At 41.8% G+C, this 22019-nt stretch overlaps 1 protein-coding gene across 1 annotated transcript in view; it reads left to right on the top strand.

Moving 5' to 3' along the window:
- LOC117346161 (vomeronasal type-2 receptor 26-like) overlaps positions 1–9429 on the top strand; it is a 28660-nt gene extending 19231 nt beyond the window's left edge. The window contains exon 3 of the mRNA XM_033915565.1: positions 8534–9429. Coding sequence (XP_033771456.1) covers positions 8534–9429 — 896 coding nt within the window. The remainder of the gene's footprint in view (positions 1–8533) is intronic.
- The last annotated feature ends 12590 nt before the right edge of the window (positions 9430–22019 follow it).

The raw sequence follows: 22019 nt of genomic DNA, 5'->3' as shown, positions 1-22019 counted from the left end.
CAGTTTTCAATGATAGGTTGCAAACTCATTGGAGTATTTCCACTATCTCATTTCTTAGTTCTTTAATACCCTAGGGTGGATTCCACCTGGGCCTGGTGATTTGTCGCTTTTCAAGCTATCTATCTGTTGGAGGACATCCTCATGGCTCACCTCTATTTTCACAAGACAAAAAATCCAAAATGGATATAATGGAGAAATATTTTTAAGGATCTCAAGCGCTCACAGCTAAAAGCCTGATATATTTTACAAGCTAATTTAGTCAATTTAGTCAATTTAATAAGGATTTAGTGTGTTTCACAAGTTTTTTGAGGTTTATCAAGATCACCTCTATTTTCGACAGTTTTTCTTCTTGATCTCCATGGAAGATCACATCGGGTTCTGGTACATTGGTTGTGTCCTCGCTTGTGAAGACTGATGAGAAGAACTTGTTTAACCTATTGGCTATCTCTTTTTCATCCTTTATCACTCCCTTTCTGTCTCCATCATCCAACGGTCCTACTTCCTCCCTCGCTGGTTGCTTCCCTTTAACATATCTGAAGAACGATTTGAAATTTTTTGCCTCCCTGGCTAGCCTCTCTTCGTATTCCCTTTTCACTCTCCTAACCACAGGATGACATTCTTTTTGGCATTTCCTGTGTTCCTTCCAGTTTTCCCCGGTTTGGTCCTTTTTCCATTTCCGGAATGATTTTTTCTTGTCTCCATTCACTCCAGACTGAGTGAATGGACAAATAAATGGCAGATGAGCTTCAATGTAGAAAAATGTAAAGTTATGCACATAGGGAAAGGGAACCCGATGTACAACTACACAATGGGGGGATTGTACTGGGGGAAGGCACCCTAGAAAAGGACTTGGGGGTTTTGGTAGATAGAACAATGAAGCCGGCGGCACAGTGCGCAGCGGCCTCAAAAAAGGCAAACAGAATGTTGGGCATTATCAAAAAAGGTAACCAAGGAAGTTATCATCCCGCTGTATAGGGCGATGGTGCGACCGCATCTGGAGTACTGCGTTCAGTACTGGTCGCTGTACCTTAAGAAGGATATGGTGATTCTCGAGAGGGTCCAGCGGAGAGCGACAAAAATGATAAAGGGCATGGAAAACCTCTCATATGCTGAGAGGCTGGAGAAGCTGGGGCTCTTTTCCCTGGAAAAGCGGAGACTTAGAGGGGATATGATAGAAACTCATAAGATCATGAAGGGTATAGTGAAGGTAGAGAGGGACAGATTCTTCAGACTAGCAGGGGCAGCAAAAACTAGAGGGCACTCAAAAACATTGAAGGGAGATAGGTTCAGAACAAATGCTAGGAAGTTCTTCTTCACGCAGAGGGTGGTGAACACCTGGAATACGCTTCCAGAGGAGGTGTAGAGCAGAATACGACTTTGGGGTTCAAAAGGGGATTGGACGAATTCATGAAGAAAAAGGGGATCCATGGGTACAATTAGAGGGTTACTATACAGTACAAAAGGCTGTAAAGTAATAGAATAGTAGAGTAATATCACTACAGGTCATTGATCTGGGGGGCCACCACGGGAGTGGACTGCTGGGCGTGATGGACCTATGGTCTGACTCAGCAGAGGCAATGCTTATGTGCTTATGTACTTCATTGGTTATCCATGTTGGTCTTTTGTTCGTTTTTTTTTTTTTTGCACCCTTTTCTAAATCTGGGGATGTACATATGTTGTGCTTCTTGCACTGTGCCCTTGCTCTACGGTTTCTGCTTTCCTTGTGCTGTTTCTGAGTTTTTTCTTTACCATTGCTCTCATAGCATAGTTCCCTTTCTTGAAATTTAACGTTGTCACTGTGGTTCTTTTCCTTTTTGCTGTATCTACTTCTAATTTGTATTGGATCATGTTGTGATCGCTGTTTCCTCGTGGTCCTACTACTTCCACTTCCTTTGCAGGTCCCCCTAGTCCATTGAGGATTAGGTCGAAAGTGGCATTCCCTCTCGTTGGTTCCTTGACGAGCTGATCCATAAACAGTCCCTCACAGTCTCTAAGAATTCTGTTTCCCTCGCACAGTTCAAGTTTCCAATGCTCCAGTCTATCCCGGGGTAGTTAAAATCCCCCATTACCGTCACGTTCCTGTTTTTGCCTTCTCGCCTCAGTTCTGCTTCCAATTCTTTGTCGTTTGCTTCCGTTTGTCCAGGTAAATAATAGTACAGTCCCAATTTTATGTCAAAGCCATTTCTTCCTGGTAATTTAACCCATAATGACTCCAATCTTTCCGCTTTTGTATCCATATCCACTCCGGCCGAGGGAATGGTGTCTTTTATGTATAGTGCTATTCCTCCACCCTTCTTGTGAGTCCTGTCTCTTCTATAGAGTTTGTACCCTGGCAGTACTACTTCCCATTGATTATCCTCATTCCACCATGTTTCCGTGATTCCAATGATATCTAGGTCCTCTTTTTTGGCTGTGACTTCTAATTCTCCCATTTTTGTCTTCAGGCTCCATGCATTTGCATACAAGCAATTTAAGTCCTGGCCTTTTCTTTTTCCCGCTGGTTTTCCTTGTGTTTTGCTTCTCTTGCCATCCCCTATTTGAGCTGCCAGTCCCTGATTTCCGCTCCTTTCCTCCTCATTTTTTGGTGCATCTTTTTCATCAGCAACCTGATTTTTCGATTTCTCCTGTTCTAATTCTATCTGTTTGCCCTTCTTATTGTTCATCAGTTTCTCTTGTTCCTTGGACTCCTGTTGTTCGTCTTTTGCTTGTTCCCAGCATTTATCCCGCTCAGTATCTTCTTTGGATACTCTTGTCCGAACCGTCGATGACAGATCGACTGTCGGCTTTCCCATTCTTCTTAGTTTAAAGCCTGCTCTATTCCTCTCTTGACGTTGTTTACTAGCAGCCTCATTCCTGCCGTGCTCAGGTGTAGTCCGTCCCTCCTGAAGAGCTTGTTCTTTCCTCAGAAAGTTGTCCAGTTCCTCACAAAGTGGAATCCCTCTTCTTCGCACCATCTCCTCAACCATGCGTTTATTGCTTGTAGCTCTGTCTGCCTTTTCACGTCTGCCCTCGGTACTGGCAGAATCTCTGAGAATGCTATCTTCTGTGTCCTCAGCTTCAGTTTCCTTCCTAGGATCTCGAACTGTTCAGTTAGCGTAGTCCTGCTGTAATTTCTCCTGTTGACATCATTTGTTCCAATGTGGATTATCACTGCTGTCTCTTCTGTTTCTGTTCCTAGAGAGAAATCCTTGCCAGATGAGGGAAATGAGGTTAAAACATTTGAAAGTATTCCTAAGCCTGCTAAGGAGAGTCTCAAAGCAGCCACTAGGAATACTTACAAGCCAAGCCACCAGCAATGAATTCTCCTTTAGCCCTGCCTAAAGCAGGCAGATCTGGTTTAGCTTTACCTAAGCCAGTTGTTGGGAAACAGATGGAAAGACTACATCTCCCAACATCCATAGGGCCAGGGAAAGTAAAGAGCAGGAATGGAATACTGGCCACACCCAAACAAGCTCAAACTGGTTTAGGCCAGGTGAAGTTCTCTGAGGGCAGGCTACCGTAACACACCTGCAGGGAGGACTAATCAGTTCTCTGCAATGAAAGAAAAGGGTTTAGCTTTCCTATAGAAACAGTTCCAGGGCCAGCCACAGAGTACATACCTGATCCAGACCCACCAAGCCAGAGCCATTCAGCAGGCTGCAAGCCACATATTGCAAGCACAGAGAATCAGAATGCCACAGTCCACCTCATGGCAACAAGCCCAGGCAGAGGTTGGTGAGGAAGAGGTCAGTGGCGTACCTAGCATATGTGATACCCGGGGCTATCATTTTTTGACACCCCCCCATCTGTACGAAAAACATGATTTTTAGTAACAAGCCACATGTCACACATGAGTACCTAGGAAAAGGCAGCATCTTATATACTGCAGTGAGCAGTACAACATCAATATACCCATTGTAAAACTAAACATGCCAGACTAGTACAGATCAATCCTGCAGTCAATCCTAACAAAAAAACATGTCTTTCGAACACACAGAAAAAACACTTTCACCTAGTATGGAATATGTCATCACAAACTAACCCCTCCCTCTTTTACAAAACTGTACTGTGTATTTTAGCCATGGTGGTAACAGCTCTGATGCTCATAGAATTCTGAGCATCAGAGCTGCTACCACCACAGCTGGCACTAAAAAATGCTCCACAGTTTTGTAAAAGGGGGGATAAAATAGAAATACATAGACATAGGTTAAATTGAACCAGTAAGAAGCTGGACTCTACATACAGTGCACCACAGAAACAGTGACACGTCTCCTAAAGCAATAAATAAATATAAATTTTTTTTCTACCTTTGTCTTCTGTGGTTTCTGCTTTCCTCATCTTCTTGTAACTCCCTTCCTTCCATCCACTGTCTGCCATCTCTCTTCCCTATATGGCATCTTTTCTCCTTCTATGCCACTTCCAGAAACTGTATGTCTCCCCCTTCCATCTCTCTTTTCACCCCCATTGGTCTGGCATCTTTCTCCTTTCCTTCCCTCTCCCACACCTCTCCTCTGCAATCCCTTTCCCTTTTTCCCTCATTTTCCTTTTCAATTTATTTTCTGCATCTGTCTAGATTACGTTCTTACTACCCTCTCATCAATGTCCTTTTTACTGTCTACCTAAAGCTTGCCACCTCTTTCCCTCACCCCTCCAATGTTTCCCTAACTCAATCCTTTTATCCCCATCATGTGCCCTCCTTTTATTTATCCCCTCCTTCCATCATGTACCCTCTTTCTCCAACCCTTCCATCTAGTACCTTCTCCTCTCTCTGTCCACTTCCATCTAGCATCTGCTCCCCTCTTTCTCTCCTCCCATTTCCTTCCTGCATTTGCTCCCTTATCTCTCCCATCTGCACTTCCATCCAGCATAGGCTCCCAACTACCATCCAATGTCTGCCCTTTCTCTCGCCATCCACCCCTCTTCAATCAGCATCTGCCACCTTTCTCTCCCTCCAATATCCTTCCCCCTTATGTCTCTCCCCTTTCTCTGTACATCAATTCTATCAGCACCACCCTTCCATACCACCCTGCCCCCTTTCTTTCCCTCCACCACTCTTCCATTCCAGCAATCCTGCTCCTTCTCTCCCTTCATGCAGCAAGGTCCCACGATGATTTTAGCTGCCGGCTGCCAGTCCACCCCACTCCGACGTACTTTGCTCTGGAGCGGACTTAGCAGCCACATGCTGAAAGGTCGCGCGATGACTCGTCTGCTGACTCTGCTCCAGAAGAAGTAAATTACGTCGGAGGGGGTGGACGCGGCAGACACAGGGAGTTGTGGCAAAGTCCCACAATGATTGTGCCTGCTGGGTCTACCCTCTCCGACATAACTTGCTTCTTCCGGAGCAGAGCCAGCAGACGAGTCAGTGCGGAACCTTCCTGCACCTCAGCATGGCTGCCGACTCTGCTGCAGAGAAAGTCAGAGGTAACGTGACCATTTATTTTCTTCATCAAAAGGGGACATCTATTAATTGACTGTGTATCCTTTCTTTCATTTCTTTCTTTCTGCACTCAGGCCCAATTGTCCCTTTCTATTCCCTCCCTCCTTCCTTCCTGTGTCCATGATACCCCCAGTGCCTCTGTCCCGTGTCCATGGTGCCCCCTTCCCATGTCCATAGTCTCCCGAGTGCCTCCGTCCCATGTCCATGGTGCCCCCAGTGCTTCCATTTTGTGTCCATAGTGCCGCCATTCTGTGTCCTTAGTGCCCCCAATGCCTCAGTCTTGTGTCCATAGTGCCCTCAGTGCCCCATCCTGTGTCCTTAATGCCCCCAGTGCCTCTGTCCCATGTCTATAGTGCCCCAGTGCCTCCTTCCTGTATCCATAGTGGTCCCAGTGCCTCTGTCCTGTGTCCATTGTGCCCCCAATGCCTCCGTCCCGTGTCCATGGTGCCCCCAGTGCTTCCTTCCCATGTCCTTAGTGCCCCCAGTGCCTCTGTCCCATGTCCATGGTGCCCCCAGTGCCTTCTTCCTGTATTCATATTGCCCCCAGTGCCTCCTTCCCATGTCCATGGTGTCCCCACTGCCCCGTCCTGTGTCCTTAGTGCCCCCAATGCCCCCGTCCTGTGTCCTTAGTGCCCCAAGTGCCTCTTTCCTGTGTCCTTAGTGCCCCCAGTGCCTCCTTCCCATGTCCTTAGTGCCCCCAGTGCTTCCTTCTTATGTCCCCCCACTACTTTCCAGATTTTGGCCACCCCTAAAGCCAGCCTGCCTGTCTACCTATCTCCCTCCCTCCCTGCCACGCTAAAGCCAGCCAGCTTGCCTGCCTACATCCTGCCCTCCCTGCCACGGAAAATAAAAGTGCGTCTCCCCTTCCTTTCCCCCGGCCATGCCGCTACAATCCTACTTCCCCCCACCAACAAGAAGTCTTTCCGACATCAATTCTGACATCAGAGAGGATGTTCCGGGCCAGCCTCTGGCCTGGAACATCCTCTACGACGTCAGAATTGACATCGGAAAGACTTCTTGTCGGTGGGGGGAGGTAGGATTGTTGTGGTGCGGCCAGGGAAAGGAAGGGCAGGAGGACCCTGACCTGGCTGGCTGTGCACCCCACCAAGCCATGCACCCAGGGTGGACCGCCCCCGCCTCCTTGGTACGCCACTGGAAGAGGCTATTGAGAAAGGTGATTCTTTGAGCAAGATAGTGAGATGGATGGTAATGACCTTACTTGTGATTTGGAGGTAGAGGAAACAGTTTTGCCTAGCATGGAAGAGATGGAGATATGTTAATCACTTTAGGATAAAGGGGGCTGGGTGAAATGCATTGTGCACCAGATCAATATACAGCTGATATTTTATGGAACCCTTACAAGCCACCAGGCAGCCATTTTTGTTAAGGGAAATGCAGGAGAGGATCCCTTCCTTGGGCTACTAAGTTTAATCCCCAAGGGGAGATGTGCTTGGCAAAAGAAAAGTTTGCAGTTTAGACAAGATTTTTTTCTTTTCTGATATTGAGGGCTTGGAACTGAAAATTGTTTTGTTGTCTGAATACTGAAATGATACAAGGGGATACAAACCTGAAAATCCCTGGAACTTTGTTTATGATTTATAAACAATAAATGATACAAAGAAACTGCACCATTGTTTTTGGAACTTTTTATTTATACCAATACCAAGCTACCAAAACAATCTCACAAACTGCTCGGCCGAGGTTTATGTGCACTGGGTTAGGTTACTTGCTGAGCCCAGCTTGGCCATGCCTGGTCACAGTATGCACAAATTACCAGTCCGCAGTGGCCTGAAACTCATTGCACCACCACTGCCAATACCACCAGCCAACCAAGGTGAGCATAGCCAATTCCTTACTTAGAAATCACACCGAACAACCACTACAAACAAAATATTTTTAACTATAGCAAACTACCCTCTCTACATCCAATTTCTCCCCATCTCCTCTTTATGCCTACCCTCCCAATACCCAAACCTCCTTCACACCATCTCCACACAAATTCTCCCACCTGAATCAGCCAATCTTAGCCCCTATCACCCCATCCAATCACTTTTTATTTAGTCTTCATCTCCAACCTGTCAACATTCTTTCCACCAATCCCATCTTTTCACCTTCTCCCTCTCCAACTCCTTCCACCCCTTCCAATAATCCTAACTCCCCCTCACCAACCTCCCCCACTCCTCAAAACAAACTTTTTCTCCTGCTATGTACTCTTCCAATATTATGAGCCCTCTGATTAACTCAGAGGGTTTTTCTAACTAATATGACCCATTAGGGAGAAGGAAGGGAAATACAGCATTACATTTAGTAAATAAGAAAGAAATAATCATAATAATAATGGGAAGGGGTCTGCTTTGAATCTCAAGCCTTGCTAAGATAAGGATGGGAGACTAGCAGAGCTGAAGTGCCTCAGTTACACCAGTCAATTGCTAAGGGAAACTGAGCAATGCAGAAGCCTTATCTAGATAAATTCTACTCAGCTGGGAAACCTAAAGAACCAGAGAAGCACAGAACTATAGAGCTGAGAAACCTCCCAGCCATGCAGGATGCTCAGGAGAAAAACTGAGTTACTTAACCTGTGCCCTGTAGCAGAGCTCTAACAGAAGGGAAAAGGAAAGTCAGGTACAAGGCCCCGAAACAGAAACTTTCCTGGGATGAGAATTTTTCAGGTATCCAGAAGCAAAAAAAAATGTCTGAGGATTGCTCATGTCTGCTGCTTAACCCCCCAGAGATACCACCATTAAAGTTAGGTGATCAGTATGAGTGAGGGAAGGGTTAGGTCTTCACCAGTGGAATGGGAGGCTTTAAGGATTCAGATTGGGAGGAATGGTTGAACTTTTTATGCAGTGGTTTGTGGAATCTGCTTGTGGGTAGCATGAGTGCATATACGACCTGTTCTTACATGCATCCATGTTATTTGCAGATATTAGAGTTAAACTACCAGGTGCTAACTCAATATTTAGTTCACAGTCCTTTACTCTCCATGCATAGTGTGAATTAGACTGCTCTATCTTGGTTGAGTTGTGAAGGTTATAAGGCTTGTGATATTTAAGTGCACTTTAGTAAGTAGACATCATGATATATATGAGATAATGAGATGATAATCTTCTTTCTCAGATATGGACACCTGTACAACATGCCCAGATGATCAATGGTCAAATCAGAAAAGAGATGCCTGCATCCCAAAAGTGATCATTTTCCTGTCTTTTGAAGAGACTCTAGGGATTGCTTTAACTTCCATAAGCATGTTCTTCTTTCTCATCACTGTTGTCATCTTGGGAATCTTTATTTATTACAGAGACACTCCCATAGTGAGAGCCAACAATCGACACATCAGCTATATTCTCCTCATTTCCCTCAAACTCTGCTTCCTCTGTTCATTGTTATTCATTGGGCATCCTGAGGATGTTACCTGCATTCTCAGACATACTACATTTGGGATCACTTTCTCCATCGCTCTCTCCTCTATACTGGCAAAAACCATTACTGTGGTCACAGCCTTCCAAGCTACCAAACCTGGAAGCAAACTCCATAAATGGATAGGTTCCAGGGTTTCTAATTTTATAGTCCTGTCCTGTTCCCTTATTCAAATAGTTCTGTGTCTTGCCTGGTTGTCCACTGCTCCCCCATTTGCATATCTTAATATGAGATCAGAAATTGGAACAATGCTAATTGAATGTAATGAAGGGTCAGTAATTGCATTTTACTGTGTTCTGGGCTACCTTGGATTTCTGGCTGGTATCAGCTTCATCATAGCTTTCCTAGCAAGAAATTTACCTGACAGTTTCAATGAGGCCAAGTACATCACCTTCAGCATGCTGCTCTTCTGCAGCGTCTGGATCTCCTTCATCCCAACATACCTGAGCAGTAAGGGCAAGTACATGGTGGCAGTGGAGATATTTGCTATTTTGGCCTCCAGCGCTGGACTCTTGGGCTGTATCTTTTTCCCTAAATGTTATATTATTCTGCTGAGGCCTGAAAGGAACAACAAGAAGAACCTAAGAAAAATGTAGAGGCCCTTTTGACCAAACTGCATTAAATGCAATCACACATTTAGGGCTCCTTTTACTAAGCAGCATTAGGGCCTTAATGTGCTGAATAGCGCACGCTAAATTAGAGTGTGCTAGACCTTATTGCCAGCATTGAGCTGGCATTAGTTCTATCCACGTAGCACATGTTTAGCACTTCTAAAATGCTTTGTGCACTAAAAATGCTAATGCAGCTTATTAAAGGAGCCCTTAATATGGGGGAAAGGATTGATCAGAAAGTACATTAAAGCTTTTTTGTGGTAATTTGCCTGTTAGCATATACTAATCGAAGGTGGTGGGTCATTGGAAGGGAATGGGCATTCATGTACTTTATTCTTATTTGTTAATATGGTTAATGTATTTAAATGCAGGTATTTTAGTAATAATTATTGTATGATATATACTGTATATATAAAAAAGTATAACAGTTTTTTTCAGGAGTCGTTTTATAAAAAGTTAAATAATATTCTTACAAAATTTATTTGGCTCGGCAAAAAGGCTAGAAATGCTTTAGTATCTCTACAAAAACCAATTACAGAGGAAGGGGTAAATTTTCCCAACTTTTATAGGTATCATCAATCCTATATTATGTGCCAGAGTATGTATTGGATCTGCCCAGAGCCTGTTGATAATATCCCAGATTGGTTATGGTTGGAATGGCGCCTCATGTTTCCTCTGCGATTATGCCATCTACTTAGTATCCAAATGCCTAGATTATATAAAGAAAATAGATTATTTATAGACACATGGAAAACAATAAAATATGTGAGTAATTTGTTACCTATTCCAATTCACAAATCAACAAATCAAACTATATGGCTAAACTCCAAGATTCAAATTGGTGGATTTAAGGTCATCTGGAAGCATTGGATGATGTTATTTCTAATGGTAAACTGCTTGAGTTTTCACAGTTGCAACATAAATATGGCCTTAATAAATAACAAAATTTTAGATGGATGCAACTGAAGCAATCCATTCAGGTGGGGTTCCCTGAATGGAAAAATCTTAATAATCAATATAGTTTAGAGTTCTTATGCTTTCAGGTGGATTTCCTGGGACAACAGGCCACTCAGTGGTACAAATTAATATCTGGATTTATGAATAAAAAAACAAAGACTGGTCTCCGGGACATTTGGAGCATTGAGATTAAGCATCAAATTACTGCATCTCAATGGCTAAAAATTTGGTCTTGGAGGATGAGATGTATGATGTCTGCATCTATGAGATAAACATGGTTTTTCCTGTTACATAGAGCATTCTGGATCCTTGTTTGTTTAAAAAAATTTGATTGCTCTAAGTCGGATAGATGTTGGCATTGACATCTTGAAGCAGGGACTTTAGATCATTTATTGTTCTATTGTCCATTTATTATGGCTTACTGGAAATCAATTTGGAGCCAAATTAATAATTCTTAGAAAATTATGTGGCATTGTATGATACAGTATTATTTGGCATGTCTATGAGGGCTAAAAGCCAAATATCTTCCAAAAACTCTTACTTATTTTAACAGGAGTCGCCATACAACAAATAACATGCAATTGGAAAAATTGGAGTAGATTAAACCACAGTTTTTGGTGGAATTCAGTTGTGTCATATTTATAAAATGGAAAGAACATTAGCTCTTCAGAAAGGAAATTTTAATAAATTTCAAGATGTGTGGGAGCCATTAACAAATTATTACAATTTCCCTGGTTAGTACAAATGAAATAATAGGGAGGGGGTAATTTTTTGAATTTTCACTCGATGTTTTGAATGAAAGGAAAGTGTTTATAACATAACATAGTAGATGATGGCAGACAAAGACCCGAACGGTCCATCCAGTCCGCCCAACCTGACCCAATCCAAATTTTTTAATTTCTTCTTCCCAGCTACCTCCGGGCAAGAATCCAAAGCTCCACCTGGCACTGCGCTCAGTTTCCCACTGCTGAAATCTCTGTTAAAACCTACTCCAGCCCATCTACACCCTCCCAGCCATTGAAGCCCTCCCCAGCCCATCCTCCACCAAATGGCCGTATACAGACACAGACCATGCAAGTCTGCCCAGTACTGGCCTTAGTTCAAATTTTAATATTATTTTCTGATTCAAGATCCTCTGTGTTCATCCCACACCTCTTTGAACTCAGTCACAGTTTTACTCTCCACCACCTCTCTTGGGAGTGCATTCCAGGCACACACCACCCTCTCCGTAAAGTAGAATTTCCTAACATTGCCTTTGAATTTTCTACCCCTCAACCTCAAGTTATGTCCTCTGGTTTTACCATTTTCCTTTTTCTGGAAAAGATTATGTTCTACGTTAATACCCTTCAAGTATTTGAACGTCTGAATCATATCTCCCCTGTCTCTCCTTTCCTCTAGGGTATACATATTCAGGGCTTCCAGTCTCTCCTCCTACTTGTTCTGGTGCAAGCCTCCTATCATATTCGTCGCCCTCCTCTGGACCGCTTCAAGTCTTCTTACGTCCTTCGCCAGATACGGTCTCCAAAACTGAACACAATACTCCAAGTGAGACCTTACCAATGACCTGTACAGGGGCATCAACACCTTCTTCCTTCTACTGGCTATGCCTCTCTTTATACAGCCCAACATCCTTCTGGCAGCAGCCACTGCCTTGTCACACTTTTTTTTCACCTTTAGATCTTCGGACACTATCACCAGGCAAACTTTTCCTTCTAACCCTTCAGCAATGTCACTCACAAACATATTGAACAAGATTGGCCTCAGCACCGAACCCTGAGGGACTCCACTACTCACCTTTCCTTCCTCCGAGTGACTTCCATTAACCACCACCCTATGGCATCTGTCTGACAGCCAGTTTCTAACGCAGTTCACCACTTTAGGTCCTAACTTCAGCCCTTCAAGTTTGTTCAACAGCCTCCTATGAGGAACTGTATCAAAGGCTTTGCTGAAATCTAAGTAAATTACATCTAGCATATGTCCTCAATCCAGCTCTCTGGTCACCCAATCAAAAAATTCAATCAGGTTCGTTTGGCACGATTTACCTTTTGTAAAGCCATGTTGCCTCGGATCCTGTAACCCATTAGATTCAAGGAAGTACACTATCCTTTCTTTCAGCAACACTTCCATTATTTTTCCAACAACTGAAGTGAGGCTCACCGGCCTGTAGTTTCCTGCTTCATCCCTGTGACCACTTTAATGAATAGGGACCACATCCGCTTTCCTCCAGTCCCCAGGAATCACTCCCGTCTCCAGAGTTTTGTTGAACAAGTCTTTAATAGGACTTGCCAGAACCTCTCTGAGCTCCCTTAGTATCCTGGGATGTATCCCGTCTGGTCACATCGCTTTGTCCACCTTCAGTTTTTCAAGTTGCTCATACACACCGTCCTCCGTGAACGTCGCAGAATCTACTCCATTTTCTCGTGTAACTTTGCCAGACAATCTCGGTCCTTCTCCAGGATTTTCTTCTGTGAACACAGAACAGAAGTATTTGTTTAGCACATTTGCTTTTTCCTCATCACTCTCCACAGCATATTTTAGTTAAGCAATTCCATTTTTCATCTTCCTCCTTTCACTAATATATCTGAAAAAAATTTTGTCTCCCTTTTTTCACATTTTTAGCCATTTGTTCTTCCACCTATGCTTTCACCGGACATATCTCTCTCTTGGTTTCTTTCAGTTTCACCCTGTAGTCCTTTCTGCACTCCTTCTTGGCTTTTTTTTATATTTCACGAACGCCAACTCTTTCGCCTTTATTTCAAGTGATATATTTAAGTTAAAATTATGTTACTTTTTGTTACACTTGATGAATAAAGAATTTAAAAAGTTTAAGAATATTTAGCTTCATTTATTTATGCATTATTTGATTTTACGCTTGAAGCTGTGTTTTGATAATATTGTTTCCCAGTATTTTGCATTTTGATTAACTCATCTAATTTAGTTTACAATATTTGACTTCAAGGGAAAAGGATCTCAGAATTCCAAACCATAGACTTCTTTAATGTCACCTGGTAACCAATGGATTTCAATATCTTTGATCCTAAAATCTTCTTTGTTTATGTATGATTTTATTTTATAATATGAGAAAATCTATTAATTTTTGTTTCCTTCAAGTAAAATGTTGTAAAGTAAATTAGATGACATGCATTTGCATTGAGTAAATTATTTTCAAGTCACTTGGTCCCCCATTGTCCCAGGTATTATAGATAGATTGTGAGCACAATGGGACAAATGGGGAAAAAATGCTTAAATACCTGAATACATTTGTTAACTATTCTGAGCTCCTCAGGGAGAATGTCCTAGAAAATTGAATGAATGAATAAACAAATAATTAAAATGAAGCATGGAATGTTGCTTCTCTTAGGGTTTTTGCCAGGTACTAGGGATCTGGATTAGCCACCATGAGAATGGGCTACTGGGCTTGATGGACCATTGTTCTGAACCAGTAAGGCTATTCTTATGTTCTTAAGGTATGGTAGAGAGGTGGGATGGTAAAGCTATAAGGGTTGCAGAGAACACCAGTGACACTACAACTTAAAGGAACAGAAAACAAGTGAATCAAGTAGTCAGGAATGCAGATGTGCTCTGACTGGCAGAAATGGTGCTTAGAAAGCTACTCTATAATTTGGCAAGCAAGGTCAGTGCAGGGCAATCTTCTACAATCTGTGTCCTAAAAAGGGCAAGACAGACCAGGATGGACTGGAGTGGCTAAGGGTCAGTGCCAGGCAGTCTTCTGAAGTCTGTTCCAAAATTGTCAAATTCAGGTCAGGATTATTATTCTCTTTATTGATTTTCAAACAGCGACCGTGCAAAACAAATATATATATATATATATATATATCCCCCACCCGCCCTTCCCGGATGTGTATAATGAAATGACCAAAAATAAGGTCAGTTCAGTTATCAGTCCTTACAGAATTTTGTCAATGGTGCCCAAACATCCAAAAATTTCCTATAATGTCCCCGTTGTATGGCCATCATACATTCCATTTTAAAAGTATGACATAGAGATGCCCACCAAAAGGTGTAATTTAACCGATCCCAGTTTTTCCAGTTCTTTAAAATAAGTTGTATGGCAACCCCTGTCATTATAAAGAGAAGTTTGTTGTTTTGAGAAGATAGTTGGCTTTTAGCCCTCATTAATGTGTCAAATAGCATGGTATTGTATGTTAATGCCACTGGATTTTTCAATAATTTATTCACATGTTCCAGATGGATCTCCAAAATTTAAGTATAAAGGGACAATAGTACAGTAGATGATCCAATGTCCCTACATCGAGATGACAGTGCCAGCATCTATTAGATTTGGAACTATCTAATTTCTGTAATCTAACAGGGGTCCAAAATGCTCTATATAACAAGAAAAACCATGTTTGTCTCATAGATGCAGATGCTATACATCTCATCCTCCCAAGTCCAAATTTGTGGCCACTGAGATGCAGTAATCTGATGCTTTATCTCAATGCTCCAAATGTCACGAAGACCAGTCTTTAGTTCTTTATTCAAAAATTCAGATATTAATTTATACCACTGGGCGGCCTGATGCCCTAGGAAATCTGTCTGGAAGCATAGGATCAGCAAACTATACTGATTATTATTATTATTATTTTTTTTTTAAATCTTTATTCATTTTTAAACTTATAACAAGTGTGATAACATATCCATACAAATAACCATAAATATATCACTTAATAATCAACAATGATACATATAATATTCTCTTATCTCCCCCCCTCCCCACCCTTCTCTATCATATAATCAATACTTATACAACATGTTGTAACACAGAAACATCCACCTTCACTAATATTACCTCTACAGAATTCCTTCGCTCCACTAGTGCACTGCGATACTCAAGAAAACAGAAGGGAGGTGGGACTGGAACCAATGAAGGTAACTCAAGAGAACAAGCGCACCCTAAGTACAAATAAAAAAGCCAAAAACAGAAAACTATTACTGTTGGGGGATTCCATCATCAGAGGCATTAACCTTGAAACACAGGGCGAGGAGACCAAAATAGTGAAATGTCTTCCAGGATCCTCAGCTACCAGGAGTTCCAGGCAAATACTGACTATAATTAAGGAAGAAACTAAGGATTTTAACACTGATGTTGTTATCCATCTGGGAACAAATGACCTGGCCAACAACTCCACACTTGCAGCACAGAAAGCTTTTTGGGAGCTTGGTGAGGGCGTGAAACCTTTTGTAAAGACTTTAGCTTTTTCTGAAATATTGCCTGCATATGGAAAGGGAGAGCAAAGAGTGAAAAACACAGAGGACTTCAATAGATGGCTCAGAGCCTGGTGTCATCAAGAAGGCTTCAGGTACATAGAAGGATGGGGAAATACATGGAAGGAAAAGAAGCTATATTGCACTGATGGACTACATATTACTACAGCAGGAAAAAGAAACCTTGCAGAGAAATTTAGACAATATTTTTCTAAGCATTTAAACTAGAAGGTGGGGGTGGTGTATGTACGAAGGAAAATTATAGAGACCACCCCCAGCAAAAGAAAAGATGTGATAGTAGTAAAGGCTGCAACATAAGCAATATCAGCAACTCATTTCTTAGTATTGCAACGGAAAGTGAAACGACACAAAAATCCATACGAAAAAGGAGATTATCGCTGGAGATTATCGCTGAAAAATAGCTGGAAAGCGATGACCACAAATGCTCGCAGTCTAAGCAACAAAGTTCATGATCTGCAAGCCCTGATGTTAGAGGCAGATCTAGATATTGTTGCTATCACAGAGACATGGTTCAGTGAATCACATGGATGGGATGCAAACATACCGGGATATAATCTTTTTAGGAAGGACAGAGATGGTCATAAAGGTGGAGGAGTAGCTCTCTATGTAAAGATCAATATCCAAGCGAACGAAATGCAAGGGACCTGGGGAGAGGAAGAAGCGATATGGATTGCTCTGAAAAGAGAAGATGGAACTTCTATCTACGTGGGTGTAGTCTACAGACCTCCGACTCAATTGCAGCAAATTGATAAGGATCTGATTGTGGATATCCAAAAGTTTGGAAGGAAAGAGGAGGTTCTGCTGTTGGGAGATTTCAACCTGCCAGATGCGGACTGGAATGTTCCGTCTGCGGAATCAGAAAGAAGTAGGGAGATTGTGGATGCCTTTCAAGAGGCTCTGCTCAGACAAAGGTGACGGAACCCACAAGGGAAAAAGCGATATTGGATCTGGTCCTCACAAATGGAGAGAGTATCTCTAATGTTCGAGTGGGTGCTCACCTGGGAAGTAGCGATCATCAAACGGTTTGGTTTGATATAACGGCTAAAGTGGAGAGCGGCCGCACGATACTTAAAGTCCTAGATTTCAAACGTACAGACTTTAATGCAATGGGAAAGTACCTGAAGAAAGAACTGTTAGGATGGGAGGACATAAGAGAAGTGGAAAGACAGTGGTCTAAGCTGAAAGGAGCGATAAAAATGGCTACGGACCTTTATGTGAAGAAAATCAATAAAAACAAGAGAAAAAGGAAGCCGATATGGTTCTCCAACCTAGTGGCTGAGAAAATAAAGGCGAAAGAGTTGGCGTTCATGAAATATAAAAAAACCCAAGAAGAGGAGAGTAGAAAGGACTACAGGGTGAAACTGAAAGAAGCCAAGAGAGAGATACGTTTGGCGAAGGCACAGGCGGAAGAACAAATGGCTAAAAATGTAAAAAAGGGAGATACAAATTTTTTCAGATATATTAGTGAAAGGAGGAAGATAAAAAATGGAATTGCTAGGCTAAAAGATGCTGGGAACAAATATGTGGAGAGTGATGAGGAGAAAGCAAATGTGCTAAACAAATACTTCTGTTCTGTGTTCACAGAAGAAAATTCTGGAGATGGACCGAGATTGTCTGGCAAAGTTACACAAGAAAATGGAGTAGATTCTGCGCCATTCACGGAGGAGGGTGTTTATGAGCAACTTGAAAAACTGAAGGTGGACAAAGCAATGGGACCAGACGGGATCCATCCCAGGATACTAAGGGAGCTCAGAGAGGTTCTGGCGAGTCCTATTAAAGACTTGTTCAACAAATCTCTGGAGACGGGAGTGATTCCTGGGGATTGGAGGAAAGCGGATGTGGTACCTATTCATAAAAGTGGTCACAGGGATGAAGCAGGAAACTACAGGCCGGTGAGCCTCACTTCATTTGTTGGAAAAATAATGGAAGTGTTGCTGAAAGAAAGGATAGTGTACTTCCTTGAATCTAATGGGTTACAGGATCCGAGGCAACATGGCTTTACAAAAGGTAAATCGTGCCAAACGAACCTGATTGAATTTTTTGATTGGGTGACCAGAGAGCTGGATCGAGGACATATACTAGATGTAATTTACTTGGATTTCAGCAAAGCCTTTGATACAGTTCCTCATAGGAGGCTGTTGAACAAACTTGAAGGGCTGAAGTTAGGACCCAAAGTGGTGAACTGGGTCAGAAACTGGCTGTCAGACAGACACCAGAGGGTGGTGGTTAATGGAAGTCGCTCGAAGGAAGGAAAGGTGACTAGTGGAGTCCCTCAGGGTTCGGTGCTGGGGCCAATCCTGTTCAATATGTTTGTGAGTGACATTGCTGAAGGGTTAGAAGGAAAATTGTGCCTTTTTGCAGATGATGCCAAGATTTGTAACAGAGTAGACACCGAAGAGGGAGTGGAAAATATGAAAAAGGATCAGCAAAAGTTAGAGGAATGGTCTAATGCCTGGCAACTAAAATTCAATGCAAAGAAATGCAGAGTAATGCATTTAGGGATTAATAATAGGAAGGAACCGTATATGCTGGGAGGAGAGAAGCTGATATGCACGGACGGGGAGAAGGACCTTGGGGTTATAGTGTCCGATGATCTAAAGGCGAAAAAGCAGTGTGACAAGGCAGTGGCTGCTGCCAGAAGGATGTTGGGCTGTATAAAGAGAGGCATAGTCAGTAGAAGGAAGAAGGTGTTGATGCCCCTGTACAGGTCATTGGTGAGGCCCCATTTGGAGTATTGTGTTCAGTTTTGGAGACCGTATCTGGTGAAACACGTAAGAAGACTTGAGGCGGTCCAGAGGAGGGCAACGAAAATGATAGGAGGCTTGTGCCAGAAGACGTATGAGGAGAGAATGGAAGCCCTGAATATGTATACCCTAGAGGAAAGGAGAGACAGGGGAGATATGATTCAGACGTTCAAATACTTGAAGGGTATTAACGTAGAACAAAATCTTTTCCAGAGAAAGGAAAATGGTAAAACCAGAGGACATAATTTGAGGTTGAGGGGTGGTAGATTCAGGGAAATGTTAGGAAATTCTACTTTACGGAGAGGGTAGTGGATGCCTGGAATGAGCTCCCGAGAGAGGTGGTGGAGAGTAAAACTGTGAATGAGTTCAAAGAAGCATGGGATGAACACAGAAGATTTAGAATCAGAAAATAATATTAAATATTGAACTAGGCCAGTTACTGGGCAGACTTGCACGGTCTGTGTCTGTGTAAGGCCGTTTGGTGGAGGATGGGCAGGGAAGGGCTTCAATGGCTGGGAGGGTGTAGATGGGCTGGAGTAAGTCTTAACAGAGATTTCGACAGTTGGAACCTAAGCACAGTACCGGATAAAGCTTTGGATTCTTGCCCAGAAATAGCTAAGAAGAAAATAAAATAAAATAAAAAAATTTAAATTGAATCAGGTTTGGCAGACTGGATTGGTCATTCGGGTCTTTATCTGCCGTCATCTACTATGTTACTATGTTACTATGTAACAATAAAAATACCCTCCCTCCCACCCCATAATTGAACTTGTAAATTTAAGGGAAACAAGATTTTTCTAATCATTACAATTTGTTAATTGCTCCCAAATATCTTGAAATTTCCTGAAACAACCCTGTTGTATTGCAATAACTCTCTCCATTTTATAAATATGACATAAGGAGTTCCACCAAAAATTATAATTTAATCTATTCCAATTTTTCCAATTATATGTAATTTGTTGAATGGCTACCCCAGTCATTATAAGTAATAATTTGTTATTATTTGTAGATATCTGACTTTTTGCTCTCATTGTCATACCAAACAGCACAGTATCATATGATAATGCCACAGGGTTATGTAATAAACAGTTAATTTGATCCCAAATTGATCTTCCAAAAATTCATAATGAATGGACAATAGAATAATAAATGATCTAAAGTCCCTGCTTCAAGATGACAGTGCCAACATTCATTAGACTTAGAGCTATCCAATTTTTGTAAACGAACAGGGGTCCATAGAGCTCTATGTAACAGAAAAAAACAAGTTTGTCTCTGTACATCTCATCCTCCAAGACCAAATTCATGGCCACTGAGACGCATTTATTTGATGCTTAATCTCAATGCTCCAAATGTCTCTCAGACCTGTATTTGTTTTTTTTTCTTAATAAGACCAGTTAATAATTTATACCACTGAGCGGCCTGGTGACCCAAGAAGTCTGTCTGAAAACATAGGAACTCCAGACTATATTGATTATTAAAGTTTTTCCAGTCAGGGAACCCTGCCTGAATGGCATGCTTCAGTTGCTACCATCTAAAACTTTCTGATTTAGTAAGGCCATATTTGTGCTGCAACTGTGAAAATTCAAGCATTTTACCATTAGAAATAACATCCTCTAATATACGTATTCCTGCTATCATCCAATGCTTCCAGACAAGTCTTTCTCCGCCAATTTGAATCTTGGAGTTCACCCAAATAGATTGATTTGTAGATTTGTGAATTGGAATATTTGTTAAATTACTTACGTACCGTAATGTTTTCCATGTATCAGCTAATATGCTATTATCTTTACTATAACTAGGCATTTTGATACTGAGCAAATGACAAAGGCGTAATGGAGACATGAGTTGCCATTCTAGCCATAACCAATCTGGAAGTTTTTCCATGAGCTCTAGGAGGACCCAATACATACCTTGGCATAAAATATAGGCTTGATGATACCTATAAAAATTGGGAAAATTTACCCCTCCCTCTGAAATTGGTCTTTGTAAAGATACCAAGGCCACTCTAGGAGTTTTACCCAGCCAAATAAATTTTATAAGAATACTATTTAACTTTTTATAAAAGGACCCCTGAAAATAAACCGGCAACATACCCAACTGATAACAAACCACAGGCAAGATCATCATCTTTGTAGTTTGGATTCTCCCCCACCATGAAAGATGTAAAGGATTCCATTGCTCACACAATTCTGTAACCTTCTGTATTAACAATTTTTCATTTATTTTTATTGTTTCCTCCAACGTATTTTTAATCCAAATGCCTAAATATTTTATTCCATCTTCCCTCCAAAGGGAAATGAGTCAAACAATCCTTTTGTACAATGGACATTGAGTGGAAGAATTTCTGATTTACTCCAATTTATCTTGTAACCTGAAAATTTTCCAAATTTTTCAATCATTTTAAGTAAGCTAGGAATGGTTGTCTCAGGATTTCTCAAATAGAGCAATATATCATCCGCGTAAGCCGAGACCTTATATTCCCGATCTTTATGAGGAATACCTTGAATCTCATCTGCTTGCTGAATAGCCAATAACAAGGGTTCCAATACAATATCAAAAAGCAGAGGAGACAAGGGACAACCTTGTCTAACTCCCCTCTGTAATCTAAAACCTTCTGAAAAATTATTATTAATATACAATTTAGCCACAGGGGAGCTATACAATGTTTGAACCATTTGTATAAATCCTGAACCAATACCGAACCATTCCAACGCTTGATACATGAAGGTCCATTCAACACGATCAAAGGCCTTTTCTGCATCCAGGGATACAGAAAAAGCCGGATCATTTAAGTCTTTTGACAAATTCAACATATGCAATGCAAGCCTAGTGTTGTTAGAAGAGTGTCTTTGAGCAACAAATCCTGTTTGGTGCATTCCAATAATAAAAGGGAGAGCTTTAGCTAAACGTATAGCCAAAGTTTTAGCCAAAAGTTTTCCATCAACATTAATTAAAGAAATAGGCCTGTAGTTTGAAACCAGTGTAGGATCTCTATTTGGCTTTGGCAAAACTATAGTTAATGATTCTGCCATGGTACCCATAATACAACCTTTAGTTAGTTGAGTTTGATATAAATTTAGCAGATATGGACTATACTGATTATTAAGATTTTGCCCATCAGGAAACCCCTCCTGAATGGCTTGCTTCAACTGCAACCATCTATAATTTTGAGATTTAGTAATACCAAATGTCTGTTGCAATCGTGAAAAGTCAAGTAGCTTTCCATCTGATATTACTTCACCAGAGTACGTATGTCCGCCTTCATCCAATGATTCCAGATAATTTTACACCCATGTGTCCCACCCTGCACCAGCACCGGCTTACCTCTCCCCCCTCAAAAAAAGAATAGCATCAATGACTCCCGTTCCCTAAACAGAAGAGCTGAGCTATTCAGTAGCAATACTCAGGAGTTTGCTGCCTAATCTCCAGACAGGGAGGCTGAACAGGACACGGACCGGTGGCTCAGCCGCATACCATACCACTGCTTTCTTTCTAAGCCAATGACATTTACAGCTGTGAAAAAGGAACCTGTGACTTAAAGGCAGCCCCTAAGAAGCCAGTAGAGAGAGAGAGAGGCAGGCTCTGCAGCTAGATTCCCTACCCTGCTTCAAGCATAAAGGGCAGGTA

This window comes from Geotrypetes seraphini, chromosome 12, assembly GCF_902459505.1.
Source record: "Geotrypetes seraphini chromosome 12, aGeoSer1.1, whole genome shotgun sequence".
NCBI classification, from domain to species: Eukaryota; Metazoa; Chordata; class Amphibia; order Gymnophiona; family Dermophiidae; genus Geotrypetes; species Geotrypetes seraphini.
Note: the sequence above shows the minus strand (reverse complement) of the source record. Positions and strands in the feature narration are given on the sequence as shown.